At 31.5% G+C, this 20,657-nt stretch overlaps 2 protein-coding genes across 3 annotated transcripts; both read right to left on the bottom strand.

The window, feature by feature from the left end:
- Positions 1-89: 89 nt before the first annotated feature.
- On the bottom strand, positions 90-1,015 carry LOC110662757 (uncharacterized). Its single transcript, XM_021821861.2, has 2 exons — positions 398-1,015; positions 90-300 (listed from the first exon to the last, which is right to left on the bottom strand). The coding sequence occupies exons 1-2, from the start codon at positions 818-820 to the stop codon at positions 226-228; spliced, it is 498 nt and encodes a 165-aa protein (XP_021677553.2). The 5' UTR covers positions 821-1,015; the 3' UTR covers positions 90-225.
- A 13,317-nt stretch (positions 1,016-14,332) lies between these two features.
- On the bottom strand, positions 14,333-17,881 carry LOC110662756 (receptor-like protein 7). 2 transcript variants are annotated; one of them, XM_021821860.2, is made up of 2 exons: positions 15,908-17,881; positions 14,333-15,724 (listed from the first exon to the last, which is right to left on the bottom strand). In XM_021821860.2, exons 1-2 carry the CDS (start codon positions 17,820-17,822, stop codon positions 14,448-14,450), a joined length of 3,192 nt encoding a protein of 1,063 aa, XP_021677552.2. In that variant the 5' UTR covers positions 17,823-17,881; the 3' UTR covers positions 14,333-14,447. The 2 variants fall into 2 exon arrangements, with proteins under 2 accessions (XP_021677552.2, XP_021677551.2); XM_021821859.2 differs by having other exon boundaries at positions 14,333-17,880.
- Positions 17,882-20,657: the final 2,776 nt, after the last annotated feature.

The following is a 20,657-nucleotide window of genomic DNA, read 5'->3' as shown; positions in this document are numbered from 1 at the left end:
AATTGAATGCTGAATATAAATTTTGAATATATAATTCAATAACCATCAATATAAAGGCTCTCATACGTGTTTCTTTTCAGACAACGAGATCAAAGCAACTATATATGATTAATTATTTGGGAGGAAAACACATGCATGGCTCTCAAGCTATCCCATCTGTACAAGAAAGATGAAAATTTTCATTAATTTAGACGAGCCAAGATACTCATGAATCATGACTCTATTTCAAAACTTGCACATCAGGACTGCTTCTCCCAGAACATGCCCCTCAATTGCCTCCAACAGCTTCTCTTTTGTCACCTGAAAAACCACCAAAATCTCAATCAATTTGGGCTTCAAAAAACTGGAATTATCATCAACTTCACAATCTCAATCAACCTATTATTACACGACGTACCTTGTTTCCAAGACTCAGTTCCTCATCCAAAGCAAAGAGCTTGAACTCGAACCTATGTCCATGACTTGGAAGCTTGGGTCCACGCCACCCTGGAACCTTATGGTCATTGTTTCCTTCCTTGATCCCTGTATAATCACCACCTGTTTCCTCTTCTTTCCCCGAGAAACCCTCAGGTAGCTTCTTTAACGTAGGGGGTATATTAACTACGACCCAGCAGGTCCAGGGAACAATAGGACCTTCTGGGTCAGGTGCGTCTATGTCCTGCACCACCAAGGCCAGGCTCCTGGTTCCTTCTGGCACATTATACCACTCCAGAGGTGGGGATAGATTCTTGCGTGCTCCTTGACCTTCCTCTGTGTACTTTCTTGGCAACCTTCCTTCATGGTCTATTGCAGGGGACACCAGCCTGAACTCATCCGCCATGGCTAGAAAGCTTTGTTTATTTACCGGTGATGAAAGGATGTTTGTGCCAAGGCAGCTTATAGAGTATGGTGGATCCGGAAACACAGGGACAAGAAGTTTCGCGTTGTCCAGAGAAGGTGCAAAGGAGCGCAAGGATGGGACGCGTGGAAGGACACGTGCAGCGTACTGGAGGATTCTACAACCAGTTGAAGTAGAAAGCGTAAACCATTCTCAATTCTTCTCTTATATAACGTTCATGCTTTCGCACGTAATTATTATTAAATTTTATCTCATATTTTTAGTTTTATTTTCTAATATTCTTAAATTTTAATTATATTCTGAATTAATTTTAAAATTTCATATCATTAAAAGATGACAATAATAATGATTATTTTTTTTAAGGAATAATGATAAAATCTTATATATATATAAATTTTCACTTATAACTACTATTTTTTATACTTAATTATCATTAAGTTACGAATAATTATAATAAAATTAACAATAATTTATTAGTAATTCATTTAATTATAAAATATTTATTTTTTTAATCATGTAATTAGTTATATCATTTAAATTGATGTATATGATATATTTGATTTATTTGTAAATTATTATTTGACATTAAAAATTAAATATAAATATGAGTATATAAGATGACATGAAAAAAAATGTAAATATTATTACATATTAGGTGATATTAATAAATTTATGCCAAAATAAATTATTAAAATACATTAAATTAATTATTTTTAAATGATATTGGCTTAATGTAGTTAGAAGAAAATAATATTAGAAAAAAGAAAATCTGATATAAAATAGATCTATATAATGATACTGATTAAAGCGCTTAAAAGGATATAATAATAAAAATAATTATTAATAATAAAAATATTAAACTGACATAAAAAAAAATTAATGAACAATTAATTAGCAGGCTATTAGGAAAAAGAAGACGTGAGAGCTCTTATATATGAAAGGATTAGCTTGCTTTACCTTTAAAAAAAAAAAATATTGGCCAGCGCAATAATGTAATGTCCAAATTTTTTTCAGACATGACAAGAAAACAAAATTTGAAAATTTTATAAAATTTAGACAAAATTTTATTTTTTTAATATTATATTTTAAAAATTTTTAATAATATTTTATTATTTATTTTTATATATTGAAAAAAAAAAATTTTAGATCCATCGCTGCTTGCCATGCAGCATCAGTTCGCAAGCGAGGAGTTTCAGAAGCTGGTCATGCTAGTGTGACATCTCCATCGTTTTTAGCTGGATTTTATACTTTGCTTTTGTAAATTTTTGCAATCTTTGGACATTGGTGACGCCACAGTCAAGGATTTCAGCTTCTCCGGGATGTTTTGAGCCTATAAAACCCCCTCGAGGCATTTCTTTGAAACGAAACCTAATCACACCTTTTTAATTAGCCCCTATGGTATACACATCACTGTTACTAAAGCTGAAGGCCGCAGTTCAGGTCTTACACGTTAAGCATTAGTGTGTACTTATGGGTTTCCTAGTTACTGTTGTCAACATTTCATTGGCATGCCAAATTAGGCTATAATCATTAAAGTTGACATTTTAATAGCATATATTGGAATTTATATTTAATTTATTAGGAGCCCATATATGGGTCTCATGTAGGTTAGAACGATCGTATTTCTTAATTGGCTCCTGACAATCAGTCCAAGAATGTACATTCTTCAAATTCTGCCATGCGGTGACACCTCGATAGATTTTAGTGTTGTCATTGGACAATTAGCTCTTATTTGATTAACGATAATGTTATAAGCCAATATAATAAAGTGATGGATCATTTATCATCAAGCTCGAACTATTAAAGAAATCAAGCAATAATAACACACTGTGATTGCTCTTGTGGTCCTTTCTATTGACTAGTGGCTTCCTAAGTGCCTCTACTGATTGCTTTTCTTGTCGACATACCACACTGTAACTCTAGCATTTTGGCGATTCTTGGGAGAATTTTGAGAGTAAATAGTGCCTCATATCTGATAAATTTTTATCTAAACCTGATCTATTATAAATTTAAAATACAAATGTATGAGATTTATATATTTAATAGATGAATTCTATTATACATCTTGTATCTTAATCGTAAACTGGATTTAGACATGAAAAATTCTAAAAGTCTTTCAAGTTAGGCAAGAAGGGATATACGTGCCTCTGTGTTGATTGCATTTTTCATCAGTGTCTTATTTCCAATTAGGAGATCCATGCATTTTGTGGTTAGCTAACATATTACACTTCCACTTTATGATACTGGAAGTAGCAAAAGAGGTAGAGTTTTTATTACTAGTTCTGGTTGTAACAGAAATAATCTATGCAGAAATAATTGAAGAAAAATTAAGTCACTTGAGAACACGAGTAGACTATGTAGATAAAAAATGCTACTACTATCATGATATGCATCACATTCAAGTAAGAATATGAAAGAAAATTCTGCAGAGTTCAAACAATTTAAAAAGAGTTGTAGGAAAATTGGAATTACTACACTACTACGGTTATAATTGATGGAGAAATTGAATGTGAAGTTTTAAATACTGATGACGACAAGGAAACAATGAATGGCTGATGGATTCCATTCACCCATTCCATTGGCTCAAAGATTAAGTGTTTGATAGATTGATAAGAATAAAGAAATGCAAGTGAAACTAGCTAATGGTGGAAGGGGTTGAAGATATTGGTAGATTAAAAATCAAATTGCTTAATGAGAAGTTAAGATGCTAGTGAATCTAAAGGAATTTGATTTTATTGGTAAATTAGATTACTTGAATTATGGGTGTTTTATTTGAAGTGGACATATGAGAGTGCTGTGAATACAAGTAGTAAAGCTGAGTTGGTTAGCTAAGCTAATGAGTAACAAATTGAGCTAAGTGAGAAGTAATTAATAAGCAATGTCAGTTAGTAATTAGTTTTATTAAGGTAATTATCGTACGTGATCACTCAATTTTATAAGTATTATTGAACTTTAATTTCTTTCCTAAAACTCACTGAATTTCAATTTGATTTCATAAAAGTCACTGTAATCAGAAATTAAAACTTTTAAGGTTAATCTGCTAACCTACCAACTATTTTACAAATAAAATTATCTAAATAATGGTTACTAATGGAAAAGAAATAGAGAAAGGGGAAGGGTTTGACGACAAGGGAGATAGCTAGAGATGTTTTATGCATCATATTTTTATTTTTTTTAAAGAAACTAATAAATAAAGTAATTTTATTTATAAAATAGTTGACAAGCCAGCAGGTTAATATGAAAACTTTTAATTTCCGGTCACAGTGATTTTTATGAAATCGAATTGAAATTCAATAAGTTTTACGAAAAAAATTAAAGTTTAGTGACTTTTATGAAAATACACTTAAAATTGAGTGATTACGTGTGATATTTACCTATTGCGTTGCTTAGCAATTGGTTGCAACTGAAAGAATAAAAGGGAATCATAGAAAGATTGTATAAATATAGGAATACGTTGTTACTATCATTGAGAAATAATAACATAACTCTCTCTTCCTATCCCTTCCCTCTCGAATAGGGATGACAAAAGTTCCTGACTTGCCCTAAACCTGATCAATTTTTTTTGACTCCTATTTGTGCTAGGCAGGGGCAGGATGATCTTATCCCCATCTCGAAACTCTGTAACCGGCCTTGCACAGTAATATATTATTATTTTTTATTAAAAAATAATTTATTTTTATATATTTATATATCTAAATATTATAATTTTAACAAAATATAACATTTCTAATCATATTTTATTTTTCAATAAATAAATTTATATTATATATTAATAAATTAAAATTAAAAAAAAAACCCCACGGAGAAACCTGCCCGTTGCCATTTCTACTCTCCAACTCTCTATTTCTCTCTTCCTTCTTCTCCTCTTCTCTTTCTTCCATTTCTCTCCCATTTCATCTATTCTTTTCCTATTGTAGCTCTGTCACAACAATTGGTATCAAAGCAGGTTTGATTAAGGGCAATTCTTCTTCTTCTCTATAATTTCTTCTCTCTCTTCCTTACCTCCTTCTCTCTAAATCTCTACCTTTTTCTTCCCTTTCCTTTGATATTTTGGTTACCAAACACTCTAATATGGATTCTTATGAATTCACATATTTTTTCACTATTTTCTATCCCTTCTTTCCATTGAATTCCATCTATTTCTTACCATTTTTCCTTTAACACAAACCCTAGCCTCTATCACAACTCAAATTAAGGCCCTGTTTGGTTGGAAGATTTTTTACCCAGGAATGGGAATGGGAATGGGAATGGGAATGAGATTTTTGAAGGAGCGGAAGCATGAAAAACACAGGTTTAGATCATTGAATTCAAAAATTTTTCATCTAGGGTCACATGTATCATGCAAAATTCATTTTTATCTATTTAATTTCAATGGTAAACAGCATATTAAAACTCTTTTAATATATTTTTAGATATACATTTGTCATTTAAGATTTTAGAATTAACAGATTATTTCATTAGAACCCTAGATTAGATTAAGAACAAGTGCATTAACCTTTTTAATGCACTACAGTATGTTTGGCACCTTTGGGATGCGCCTAGGATACCAGATGCTGTCCCTCTAGCTTGTCCACACCAAGATCACTAATGGCAGCCCCTTGAACATCTTCTAAAGCTTTTCCAATCAATTAGAAAATCATGTTTTGCTTTTTGAGAGATTACAGATGTAAACAGGACACTAGAAACAATTTCTAGTATTTTTAATTCAAGAGGTTGTTGGCAAATCTCTTTGAATTGATGAGAGATGAAGAAGATGAGAAGGAAAGCAAGGCAAGGGTGGCAGCACCAAAGAGAGAATGAGCAGCTTGTATTTTTTTTTCTTTTCATCCTTTCCCTTATATAGCTAGGTTACCACTTAAAACTCTTGCCACATGTCACCTTCTGATTGGCTCTAGGTTTAATTGACCCAATCACATTGTGCTAAGTGTCAAACCTATATTTAATCTTGACTTTGATCATCTTACATAATTAAAAGACATATGGTAAGCTTATGTGTAGTGTCATGTGTCACCATCTCATGGTGCCACATGTCACCCTATGTAATGACCAAAATATCTATGTGTCTTAATTTTGAGTTTTCAACTCAAAATAATTATTTCTCTTCTTCTAATCAATTTATATCAAATATAAATTAATTAATTAATCTCTTTTAATTAATTTCTCATAATTAAATTCATATTTAAATATTTTAAATATAAATTTAACTTATATTATACATCCATTAACCTAGATTTGGTTTCAAGCCATGCTAGGGACTTTGCAATCTAACTGCAAACCAAATCTATTTAATTAATCAATTAAACTCTTTAATTAATTAATTAAATCATATTTAATTTGGTGATTTCTTGTGTATGTGTGTGACTTACTAGGCTCATTACTAATTGGCAATGAGACATGATATCAACTCTTAATATCATCAAAACTCTTTCTTACCATAAATGATTTCTCTAAATCATTTTATGCACCTCATAGACCATGGTTAACACCTAGCATAGCATGCCATGGCCACCCAATTAGTAATAAAGTTTACCTTAAATGAACCTATAATCATATGTTACCATGCACTAGAATCTCTCTGTTACAAAATCTCAACTCGAGCTGGAGTCATGGTTTATGTCAAACTCCATTTACTATGAATATTGTTCTCTTTTAATTCCAGTTCTTAATTAAAAAAATTTTCTCATCAGAATTCCTGGCCAGGAACTTGAAACATCAAGAACAATTAAATGAACATAGGATTTTATCCCTCTTTACTTAGGATAACAGATTCCATTTTGATCAACACCTACCTCCATATATAACTAGTAGGAGCCAACACATGCCCATATACCCATACACAGTACAAGTATGAAAGCAGTATCAAACTCAAACCACCTATGTACAAGATAACTGTGCTATCTCAGGTCTAAAGATTATATACACTAGTATGATTTATGACAATACATTGACAAGAGTAAACTCCATATGCTTGTCATAAATGTCACTGGTTCGGCCTACTTATCATGTATAAGTGCCTATCATGTTTGTTATATGGCATGAGACTCACCATTCCATCTTATTTAGATCTCATATAAATAATTTGGGAACAAACATGATTACAATCTTTCTGGATAAGTCATGTCCTTATTGTGAAGTATCCTCGATTGTGAACCAATTTATGATACTTTGTGCTATAAATATTGTCACTCATATTCTTAACAACTTAAGAATAGAATTTCTAACAAAATATCAATGGACCTTTTCTATTATACATAAATATATTATGTAAACGGAAAAGTGAAAATGCATTTTATTAATAAAACATGTACAAGATACATACTAAATGATATGCTCTAGGGCATACTACTAACAATTTCCCTTTGTTGATGTTTGGTAAGACCTTTTTCTCATTCCTATTCCCATAAGTTAGAGAATGTCATTCCCACAAATAAGGGAATCAGTATTCCCAAATTTAACTAGGGAATCTAAAGTCGGGAATGAAAGAAACCCATTTGCTCCCATAAACGCCATCCCTCTTTGCTTAGATTAAATCCACTGTTCTCATCACTTTTCATCATCGTCACCATCACCATTCACAATCACTTCCTAGTAACTTCTTTCTCCCTTCATCAATTTCTATTGCTTCTATTTTATAACCTAGATATAATTGTCTATGAAACTCAAGGCCCCTTTCCCCTAATTCCCTTATTGATGCATGCTAATACTTGTTTATGGTTTGTGGCTGTATGGGTATCTCTGGTTTTGGGGAATTAGAGTATAATCATGATCTAGGTATAACATATGAAGTCTTTGGATCCAAAAATCTTATGGGTTCTTTGGGTGATGAATTTTTTATATTGGATAATTATTGATTTGATTAGTTTGATAAAGGGTCTTAACTGAAGAAATTGAATTGCTATTTAGCTGCCAATATATGATTTTCCTACTATAATATTATTTTTTGCTGGGTAAAACCTTGTTGCTTGCTTGTTTTTCATCAATAGCATTCATTTTTCTAGTTTAGTTTGAGCATATAGCTGAAACAGAGAATTTGTGGTAAAGGCTTGAGTTTGAGTCTCCTGCACCTTCATAATCTTTAAATCTTGTTAATCTAATTGCTGGAACATTGTTTATGGATCTTTTGAATACCATCTAGTAGAACTTCCTCCAAAGCAAAAGCCATTAGATTGGTTCTTAGCAATAGAAATAGCATTAGGAGCTGCTAAAGGTCTTAAAGTTCAATCTTTAAATCATATTTGCACTTTTTATTTTAAAATTTTGAAAAAAAAATAAAAACTCTCATGGAATGGTTTGCTAGCTTTAGAAATAATGAACTCTACTAGCTCGAGGCCATGCATGAGAGCCCTTTTGCATCAAATTTTAGAAGTTCCTTATCTACATGATCAGAAAGTTCAGGCAAGACCACAACACTAAAAGATCTAATTTTTATGTTGGTGATCCTAATTAATCTAATAAAAATTACATCATTAATCATTATGATACTTCTTTTTTTTTCTTTTTCTAATAATTAATTTGAATGAAAAGAATCGGCCATCATCTGTGCATGATTTGAAGGTGGAAGTAAATAAGTTGCCTAAGAAATTAAAATGCTACAGATTTAGAAAGGGTAAATCAAATAATTATTAGAAAAAGAATCCAAAAGAAGAAAGGAAATTAAATCACTATAACTAATTATGGTGGATTTGTCTTATAGAAACCATATCTGACAAAAGAAATAAATGAATGAAATCATGAAAACATGGGAACAGAGAATATGGAATTAGAAATATGAAACCATTATTAAATTAATCCTTAATCTTTTTCTTTTAATTAGCATTTTAAGTGTGAGCTTGTACAGGAAAAAAGTTGTAAATTCTGAAAGAGAATATTTTAAAACTGATTATTTCAATTTGCTATTTTGCTACTTTGTGCTTCTTTGTTATCATTAATCAAATGTCAAAAGGTTAGAGTTTATTGGCCACATACTCCACACTGTATACCATTCAAAAAAATAAAATTACTTTGTCTAGATAAACAATTAATTAGGCATTACAAAATAAAATTTCTTTGTTAACATAAAGTGATAGCAATTTATTTCTTTCTTTATTTTGTTTTACAACACCACAATATGTTAAATTTATGAGAATATTAATTTTTCCTAGTAAAATTTTGTATCTTTTGTTCCTTAATCAAATACCCTCATCGTATGTTCTTTGCTTTTGTTACCTTCTTTTACCTTTCTAATCTTTGGCATTGTCTTTATCTTCCTTTTTTATTTGTATTCCTTTTATTATTTGCATTTGGGACATTCAAACTTAGGATCTATTCCTTGATTAAATTAATGCCATACTGGAGAAAGACATTGGCATAGTGAAACGCTTAGAGTTGGTTCCTGTATTAAATTAATGTATATTACATATTCTTTAAAGTTAATTTTATATAAATCCAGTAACTTATATAATTGCAGTGACTTAAGTAATAGGAAATGGCCCATTAGCCTAAGTTTAAATGCTATGTGTTATATAAATGGAATTATTAATTACTATATAAATCCATATTGCTTGCTTAATTGTTAGATTTATTTGTTTTTTGATGACTTTTTTATTTTACTTAAAGTTGATTGTTTATTTTGTGAAATATGCACAGAAATGGCTCGTTTTGGTATGTCACTACAAAGGAAGAGACAAGTGCAACAACTCCATTTCATGATTATTATGATTTACATTGTTGTAGTTGCTTATATGAAGTGGTATTTTATGCATATGCATAGACCTAGGCTAGAAAATAGAAAACTGATAAAAAAAAAAGGAATAGATTAGCTAATTTAAATGCCATAATTATAGAGAGTGATGTTGCATGTAAGAATGAAATTCGTGTGAATAGACATACTTTTTATGTTCTTTGTGAGATGTTAAGAGATGTTGGAGGATTGAAACAAACTCGAAATATGGAGCTGGAGGAGATAGTTAGAATGTTTGTATACACATTAGCTCACCATAAAAAGAATAGAACAAATGCTAATTATTTTATTAGGAGTGGAGAAATTGTGAGTAAACAATTCAATCTTTGTCTTGGAGTTGGAGGAGATAGTTAGAATGTTTTTATACACATTAGCTCACCATAAAAAGAATAGAACAAATGCTAATTATTTTATTAGGAGTGGAGAAACTGTGAGTAAACAATTCAATCTTTGTCTTAAAACTGTCTTGAAATTGCATTCTGAGTTACTGAAAAGGCCTACACCCTTAATGGATAACTGCACGGATGATAGGCGGGGATGTTTCAAGGTACATATATATGTCTTAAGTCATTGAATGATCATCACAAGTCCTTGATCAACTTAATGATTTTTTTTTTCAATTTAATCCTTTTTTTTTTGGTAGAATTGCTTAGGAGCATTAGATGGGACATTTATTAGCGTGTCTGTAAAATCTGATAAAAGACCAAAATATAGAACAAGAAAGGGCAATCTTGCAATGAATGTTTTAGGAGTTTGTTCACCCGACATGCAATTTATTTACGTGTTACTTGGATGGGAGGGCTCAACACATGATGGTCGTGTCCTTCGAGATGCTATTTCTAGGCCAAATGGTTTAAAGGTACCTCAAGGTAAATATAATTAATAATAAAATATATAGTTTCTTTAAAAATTTTAAATTTGAATTATATATTGTATAATTTGACATCATTTTATACATTTTAAGGTTGCTATTACTTGGCTAATGCTGGCTACACTAATTACAAGGGATTTCTCACCCCTTATAGAGGCCAACATTATCATCTTAATGAATGGTGAAAGACAACCACAAACAGCAGAGGAGTATTTCAACATGAAACACTCCAAAGCTAGAAATGTCATAGAGAGATATTTTGGTTTACTTAAAGGACGATGGTCAATCCTTAGGAGTCCTTCATTCTATCCAATACGAACTCAAGGACGTATTGTTATGGCATGTTGTTTATTACATAATTTAATAAGAAGATTCATGCCAACAGATATGGAAGAGGAAATTCTTGATGATGAAGATGAAGAGGAAGAAAGTATCAATAATGAAGTTGAGTTCATCAACACAATTCAAACATCTGACCATTGGACAAATTTTAGGAATTCCTTAGCCCAACAAATATTCAATAATTTTAGAGCTCATTCTATTAGACATTGAATTTATGATGAACCATTTTATTATTATTTGATTATTGTAGTGTGTTATTTTAAAGACTTGAGATTGGTATATCATTGTAATTGTGGTGTGTTTTTTTTTTTCTAGACTTGTGATAACTTTTCAATGTATCAATCAAAACTATTGTCATTTTGCTAATATTTATCTAACATAAGTGCATATATGTATGTATATTTATTTTATCATTTTTTATAGGATGGATTTTGTTGAAAGTAGCCAAGTTACTCGTGGCAGAGGTAAGAACAAGAGAATATGGACAAGTGAAAAGGATAATGCCTTGGTGGAAGCATTACAGGAGGTGGCTACAGATCCAAAATGGAAGAAGGAAAATGGATGGAAGAATGGCTATCTACTTCGGGTTGAGGAACTGATTAATGCAAAACTACTTAATTCTGGTTTGAAGGCTAGTCCTCATAATGATTCTAGGTGGAAAATCTTGAAAGCAAAATGTAATGTAATGGCAGATATGTTGAACAAATCTGGATTTGGTTGGGATGAAACAAGGAAAATGATACAATGCGAGAAGAGTGTTTATGATGAATGGTGCAAGGTAAGATTAGTACATTATGAAAGAACTTTTTAAGTTTTTTTTTTTTTTTTTTGCAAAATGTTGTATATGTGAAATTTAATCGTATATACTTTTATATTTTTTTTTTTTCATGTTAATAGAGCCATAATGAAGCCAAAGGATTATGGAATGTAGTATTTCCTTTATTTGATATGATTGGAGAGTTGGTGGGAAGGGACAGGGCAACTAGAAAAGGTGTTGAGACTTTTGTTGATGCCATAGAGAACATGGAAAAAGAAATGACAGTTGACCTTGACAAAGATGACTTGTTTGAAGATATGACTGGAAATCATTCAGTAAGTCAACCTACATCTCATTCTACCTCCAAAAGGCCAAAGCACCACAAAAATTCTAAAGAAACGAAATTAAAAGGTTCACATGATGATGACATGCTTGCTAATTTCAACATGTTTATAGAACAAATGAATACACACTTGGGTGTTATTGCAAATGTGTAGGTAGATCAATATGCAATCGAGAAAGAAATAGCATATGAGAATAAAAGGGTGACTGAGCAAAAGAAAATGGTGGTGAATGAATTGCTTGAAATTGAAGGTTTGACTAAAACTGAAGTTATGTATGCAGCTGTTATTCTCAAAGCTGAGCAGCATAAGCGTGAAGTATTTTATGAACTCCCTACTAATTTAAGAAAGCAATTCATCATCAATCTTCTTAGTGAGTGCACTTAAGAGATATTCCTCCTACATGATAGCTGAAATCAAAGCACCTTGTATTTTGTTAAGTTACCATGCTTAAAAATTTATCAAGCTTTTTGTTATGGATATTGTGTCAAACTTTGGATAGTTTGTTAAACTTGTCATGGATATATTTTGTTAGACAATTATCATGGTTTCTTTTTGTTATATTAGAATGATAATATTAGTTTAGAATAATATTATTTAGCACTTATTTTTATCTTATTTTATTTGAATGATGAGATTTAATCATTTAAATTAAACTATTATTTAAAAATTATGAAAATTTTACAACAATTTTCATTCAGGTGCAAAATAATTTTAATTCTGATTCCATTGTTTTTATGCGCAAACCAAACAACTTGAAAAGGAATCTGATTCTGATTCTGCAGTGAACCAAACATAAATAAAAACACATCATTCCGTTTCCTATTCCCTTCGATTCTTATTCTGATTTCGATTTCAATTCTAATATGCGAACCAAATGGGCCCTAAATATATGCCAGAAAACCCCAAATCCAAAGTCTTGGAGAGGAATTATGTTATTTAGAATGTAATTGTGTAATTCTTTTGGAGGAAATTGTTGAAGGTTTGGATGATTCACAAAGACATAATGAAGAATGGAGGGCTTGTTGGAGATTTAAACATCTTTGTTTGAGAATCAGTAGGTGGACAACTTACAAGTAAGGCATAAAGGAAGTCTTCGACTTCTTGAAAGAAGTTGCAGTAGAGCCTAATCAAGAATATGATTTTGAATGAAAGGTATATGAAAAAGGCAGAGAGAAAGAATGTAGCATTTCTTCCTGTCAAGGGTTCGGTGAAAGAAAAATTAAAGAATCCAAAATCAAATTGAAACCCTTAAATCAAGATGACAATGGTAATGTTGTTATCATTGAATCTATTGCAATTCTTGAGAAAATATTTAGGGTACCATTAAAATTTTTGGGTTTGCACAAGTCATTCATGAACTTGATTCTTTTGTTGTTGAGATTCTCTGAAATATTCTCAATAAGAGGAAAAACAGGAGAGTTATGGCAATTGTGAGGATTGTACGGAAGCTGCAATATTTAGCAAACTATGTTCGTGAGTTCTGCTTTTGTAATTCTATAATTCTTGTACAAGAGAAATGGGAGATATTAGGAAGGTAGAGAAAAAGAGAGAGAATATGATGTTTGCAGAAATGCTAAGTTGATGCACAATTCCTATTATCATAGCCTCAAGTTGCTCATTGTCAAATCAAGTCTGCTAGTATTCTTTACCAAGAGTATGCAAGCATAGCCATTTGTTGTGTCCACAACAAACTCAATATTCAAAACAACTACAAGAAACTTTTGATTCAAGTGACGAGTATTCAAGATTCCAAATGGGTAGAGTTTCCTTCATTCTACAACCTCCAATTTTCATTCCTGAGGACAAGAATGATTTCAAAGGGAAATGTATTATAGTTGCTACATTCATTAAGAAATGTATTTGGATTTTTTTTTATTTAGAGTAGGTACGAATTTTGTGTGCATGTAGTAGTAGTGTGTGGTGACGTAGTAATTTGATTGATTTGTGAGTGGATTTTTCTAATAATAAATTTATTTTGTAGAGTAAATTTTTATTAAATAACTTTAAATTTTACGTTTTTAGATTTTGTGAATTATTTTAATCACAATTACAATGAAATTTTTTGTCAGAAAGTTATCACCAGTCAGGGCGGAACCGGAAAATTTTTATGGAGTGGGCCAAGCTAAGCACATCAATGAAGTTTGAAAAAGGGGAATACAATTGCCGAGATGCTATGGATCCACATACTAAGGGCCCGTTTTGTTTTAACAAAGTCTGCAAGCCAGATTTTTATAGGAGTGAAACCCTGTAAAAAAAAAATTTCGGAGGTAAAAGGAAAGGCGTTTTAGACGTGGTGGTGGTGTGGCCTACAAACTGAGCAGAGGGAGGGTAGCTAACAGATTAGTGTGTGAAAACGACCTCAAACTGTTCGATGAAATTCCTGAACGAGTTCCTGTATCGCCAGGCCATGCCTAGCTAATGGGCCTGGTAGAAACTGCAGTTTTAACCAAGAAAACCAGAATTGCATATGTTCAGGTTATGTTCTCATCAACATGAATTGCTTTCTGTACTATTTACATTCTAGAAACAATAATAGAGAAAAATGTTAATAAAAAAAAGATGGAAAAAAAATGTGCCTATTGAGAAGCAACTGAGGAGAAGGAAGAACAAGATGATGAAGAAGATAGGGGTGGTGAGTGATAACAAGTACATTTCAGGTCATGAATGGCCCGTTTCCTTGTGAGATCGAGTTTTGTACAGAAAACACAGAACCGTCCTTCAAGATCATCTTCACTTTCCTCATAGTCAGCATCTGTGCTATCTTCTTCAAAATTTTCCTCAGCTGCAATTCTCCAATCATTACTTGTGTAGTACACCAATCCCAACATTGGAAGAAGAACCATCAGAATTTTATCTATACGATCATCATACCATTTGTTTAACTTCTTCCAGAACATTAAAGGTGCAACAACAGCTGCTGCTCCTACCCCAAACCCCATGCCAGGGACTATGAACTGCCAATCAACTCCATTCCTTTTTTTGATGGTTTGTCCAGCGGGTGCTAATGAATTGGTATGTGAGCAAGATTTTGACAACTGAGGCCCACATAATCCTTTATTACCTCCGAATGAAATGTTCTCAAATGTGAGGAATTGATTACCTGTTGGGATGTTTCCTACCAACTGATTGTATGAGACATTCAGAAATGAAAGGAATGTTAAGCCTACAAGCTCCTGAGGAATTGTTCCACTCAACTGATTAACTGAGAGGTCTAAGGACTCAAGCTGTGATAAGTTGCCTAAAAATGGTGGAATTCGACCAGCGAGTGCATTGTGGGACAAGTTGAGAACATAGAGAGCATTAAAATTGCCAATGACATCTGGGATTGGCCCTACAAAATGGTTGTCAGAGAAGTCAATGGACGTGAAAATTGTTAGGATCTTCAACAGCTCCAACTGGAGACCTTTGATTGTAACTGTTATTGAATCTTGATAATACAGTCCACTGAGGCTTAGGGCCTCGAAACTAAGGTGACCATCTGTTTCATTTCCATTTCTTTTCATTGCCTCCCACGTATTCAAGCATCCATTTGGTAGAATATAACCAAAATTGTTGGAGGCTAGATCGACAATCTGAAGTTTTGGCCAAGGACCATGGTTGTTTGGACATCCAATCTTGCCATGAAAGTTGTTCTTCCGTAGAATAAGGACTCGCAAACTGGATATGTTCTTCAAAAGGCATGGAAATATGTCATTCATTTTATTGTTCCCAAGGTCTAAAACCTCTAACGTAGTGCAATTAGCAAGGGATTTTGGAAGCTTCCCCTCTAATAGATTTCCATTCAGATATAGAGTCTTTAATTCACAGGTACTTGGAAATTTATCTGGAATGCTGCCTCTGAATTTGTTCCTTCCTAAATTTAAAACACCAAGAGTCTTACTTCTCTCCATTAAACAGGGTGGTATTGTGCCACTCAAACTGTTGTTGGACAGATCAAGAACTTGTAGATAACTAGCATTGCATATTGATTCAGGAATAACTCCTACGATGCCATTGTTTGAAAGAGAAAAGAAAATGGTGAAGGAGAGAGACTTACCAATGTTAGGTGGTATGGAAGAAAAGTTATTGTTTGAGCAATCCACATAGGTAACAGATGGCGGAGGAAGTGGAACATTCCCTTGGAGCACGTTATTGTGCAGGTCCAATACAGCAAGACTAGTAGGGAGAGAAAGAGGTTCTGGTAGACTCATCAGCAGATTCTGTGAAAGATTCAGATAGAGGAGAGTGTCAAAACCAACTTCTCCAATCCATCGAGGTACTTTTCCATTAATTTGGTTATCTGACAGGTCTAAATAGACTAGTTTTGACTGATTTCTTAGATAAGGAAATACTTTTAGATTGCAAGAAGCCAGTTTTATTGTGGTCATCTGCGGAAGGGAATACAATGTGAAATTTGCAATCACTGTCAACTTGTTGTGTGAAAGATTAAGCGTGGCAAGTTTATGAAGCTTCTGAATCCAACCTAGCTTTATAGTGCCACTGAACTTGTTGGAGGAAAGTAAGAGGACGTTGAGTCTGCTGATATTAAATACCCAACGGGGAATATGCCCTTCTAGTTTGTTGCTACTCAAATCCAGGGTATCCAAAGAAGAAGAAGATGCGCCTGAGATGTTAGGAAATTGACCTGTAAATTGGTTGAAAGAAAGCTGAATCTTCTGCAGTGATGGGATTGCGAACAAAGATGACGGAATGTCCCCATTAAGTGAATTATACCTCAAGTCGACATAGGTAAGATTCAGAAGGCCTGCCCATTGAGTGGATGATATCTCACCAGACAATTGATTGTAAGAAAAATCTATATACATGAGTTTCTTGGACCTGCCCAATGATGGGATTGGACCACTGAATATGTTGGATGAGAAGTCTAAATGGACAAGTTCAGTGAGATTCGCTATTGAAGTAGGAATCAATCCACTGAAGTTGCAAGCTTCAAGCCCTATTTTTGACAGATTCTTAAGTGTACCGATGGAATCTGGTAGTGCCCCTGAAAAATTTGTGTAGCTGAGCACCAAGGTCTTAAGAGAGGCATTCTGCAAATGATCTGGCATGTATCCCCTAAGTTCTTGATTGTAAGATAAGTCAAGAATCTCTAGTGTTGATACCTGGAATACTTTTGGAGGAAATGTTCCTCGCAAATTGCAATAGGTGAGAAGTAAGATCCTCAAATTGGAGAAATTTGCGAAGAATTCTGGAACTGGGGCAGATAAATTGTTACGGCCCATACTAATTACTGAGAGAGACTGAAGCTTTGCAAGGGAAGGATCAATAGGGCCCGAAAGAGAACAGTTGGACAAGCTCAACACTTGCAGATTAGGCAGAGAAGACGATAAGGCCTGACACCACTCATTCCCATTTGCAGATATATTTACACCGTCAAGACGAAGTTCTCTCAGCTGTTTAAGACTTTGAACCAGTGTTGCCAAATTTGGTTTCTCAAGTTTCAGTGATCGAACTCCAAGGTAGTAGAGCATTGAAAGATCAAGAGTCACCAATTTTGTTATGTTTGAAATTTCAATTGGAATTTGACCCATAAATCCAGCGTTGGACAAGTTGAGGGAAATCAAACGAGTGAGGTTGGCAAATCCAGCGGGAAAACTTGTGTTGAAGTTGTTGAAAGACAAATCTAGATTCTGGAGATATTGAAGGCTGAAGATTGCATCTGATTTGTCAATTCCGCTAGAAATTGATTCGTTGCTCAAATTGAGGCCAGTAACATAACCAAGACCACCCTTATCGCAGGTTACACCAGCCCACCCACAGCAATCTGCGTTGTAATTCCATGCCACCAGTTTTGTAGACTTGGATTGATTGAATATGAGAGTGTTCTTCAATTCGACCAACAAGGATTTCTGATCGGTCTGGCATACGCCAGAAGCCAAAGCTACAGGGACACCAAAGAGCAGTGTTAAAAGAGGCAGCAATGGAAACCATAAGGATAAAGGAATTTTCATTTGGTGTTTGGGTTATGAAAAGTAAACAAGCGAGAATTTTTTTTTGGTTTGTTGGGTTTAAGTGGTGGCAAGGGACGGCTATGAAAATTTGTTGGACGCGTAACGTAACGCGTTGCTGCCGTCAGCCTGTCCTCGTAGACTTTGTAGGCTTGTTAGTTACGGAAGACTATGAAAATTCAAACCAAACCAGCAAACATGGCCTTCCATCTTTGTTCTTAAAATTGGTATTGGCAGATGCTGCGTGGTGATTGCACGGAGGTGGATCATGCGATGTCGGATGGCAACATTTCCTTTTCTCTCATATTTTTAATTTATTATAATCAAACTAATTAATAATTAATAATTAATAAAAAAATATTTTATTTTTACAAAAATTTAACTTATTAAATTTATTCATAAAATTATTAATTATATTTCTATTTATTATTAATTAATTATGATTACATTAATTTTATTAAATTTTAATTTTATAAAATTTAGAAATAAAGTTAAATTTTATAGCAAAATATTATTTTTACAAAAAAATTAATTTTAAAATTAATATTTGATTTGAAAATTAAATAAATAAATTTAAAATTAATTCTTAAAAAAAATATTAATCTAAAAATTAAATTTAAAATTTATTATAAATTGCTTAATTTGACTACTTACTTTAACTTCTTAATTTAAAATATATTTTTTAATTTATAAGTCAATTTAAAAATATATAATTTATTATTTGATGAAACTATTTAAAATTATTTTTTTTAAATAGTTTAAGTGTTTGATTAAAATGTATTTAAAAGTAATTTAATTTATTAAAATTATAAAAATATATATATATAATTGAGTATTGTAGTTGTTAAAACGAGGATAGTATTAATTTTTTTAAAAATTATTGAATAATATACAATTTTTTATTTATAAAAAGTGTAGTTTAAACAAAATACCTTATTATGACTTTTATTAATTTTAAATAATTTTTAATTTATAAATAAAATTAAATTATAATCTAATAAGCAAAATTAAATAATAAACTATTTATACTTTTTTATTTATAAATAAATTTAATTAATTTATAAATTAAATCAAACAGTCTTGAAGTATGAATCAGTAAATAATTAAGTAAATATTTAAGGGAAAAATAAAGAAAGAGTGGATACCAAGAAAAAGAATGAATAAAGCACCAAGGCCAGAAAACTACTAAAATGATAAATGGATAAAACATACAACTATGTGCTTGTTTGGCATTAAACTTAGAGGGCTCAAAATGTTTGTATGACTAAAAATATTATTTTATATATTTTAAAAATATATATTTTGAAAAAAATTATTTTATTATTTTAATATTTTTATAATTAAAATTTATTAAATTGAATTTAAAATTATTTTTAATATTTTTTAATTAATATATTAATTAAAACTTATTCTTTTGTTGGATAACTACCAAAAGAAAGGTTTATAAACTACTAAAATTAATAGTTTATTCTTTACAATTAACTACTAAAAGAATGGTTTATAAATATTTTGATATAATAATTCATCAATCATATTTTAAATGAAAATGTTTTTATCAATTATAATAATTAAAAAAATCTTAAAATACGATTCGAATAATGATTTATTCATCAATCTTATAAATTAATATATATTATTTGATTAAACATATTAAAAATTTATAGATTGATTGAATTTTCAATGGAACATTAATGAGTATAGAAAATGAGATGGCTTGGCGTCCTTTCAACTTCACAGTGAGCCAGATTGAATCCACATGGACTAATAAATACGGCAACTTCTGACGTCCGGATTAGGTTTAGGTGGGTTTGCACCTAGCAGCTCACTGGTTGATTAACAACAAATGACCAAGTCAAAATCTACTCTTGTAATAAACACGAAAGCCAGTCGTTGTTCTTGCTTTGTAATGATCTCGTTTGACTCAACTCACACCTTCATTCGCAGTCTTTCTTGCACCACTCCATGGTTTATTTTTTCATATTGAATAATCAAAGCACCACTTTTCACCTATTTTATATATAATTTTATTATATATTATTTTTTAAATTTATAACAAACTGAATTTAATAGTTATTCTGATGAAAATGGTCCCATTTCTGAACCCCACCTCTCAACTTGTATCCGTTTTAGTTGTCACATTTATTAAAGTTTATTCCCTTGCCTATATGCTACGTCCAATTTATTTCAAAGGTTAATAATTTCTTAAATTAAATATTTTTAATAACAAAGTTAGGTTTTTTCAACTTTGTCATTTTCAAGTTTCGTGACTTCGAATCAATTTAATGACTTCAACTTTTCTATGGCTTTATAAATGAGAAATTTTTATCTAAACCTTATTTATTATAAATTTAAAATACAAACATGTAAGATCCATGTATTTAATAAGTAGATCCCACTATATATCTTATATCTTGAGTTCATCATAAATCGAGTTTAAACCTGGTTTATTATAAATCAAACGCACAAACATGTGAGATCCACTTATTTAATAAGTAAATTTCATCATACATCTTATATCTGAGTTCATAATAAATCGAATTTAAGCAAAAAAGATCCTAAATGATATAAAGAGTAATAACCTCTAACCCTAGCTACCCTTAGCTTTCTCCCCGTAATTTTACAACAAAATTCTGTAATTTTTAGCTTAAAATTAAGGAAGTGTTTAGTACGAAGTTAACAAAAGGTAATTGTTATCCTTATAATATTTAACCTTCATTAATATTATTTAGATATTTAAAAGAGAATATGTTAATTTTTTACCTGATTAATATTTATACTTTTTTAAGAGGTTAAATGTTAATTTTGAGAGTAGATTAATAATTACCTTACTTAGAGGTT

The sequence above is a fragment of the Hevea brasiliensis genome, chromosome 3 (assembly GCF_030052815.1).
Source record: "Hevea brasiliensis isolate MT/VB/25A 57/8 chromosome 3, ASM3005281v1, whole genome shotgun sequence".
In the NCBI taxonomy this organism is placed as follows: Eukaryota; Viridiplantae; Streptophyta; class Magnoliopsida; order Malpighiales; family Euphorbiaceae; genus Hevea; species Hevea brasiliensis.
This window is presented reverse-complemented; position numbering and strand designations above follow the sequence as displayed.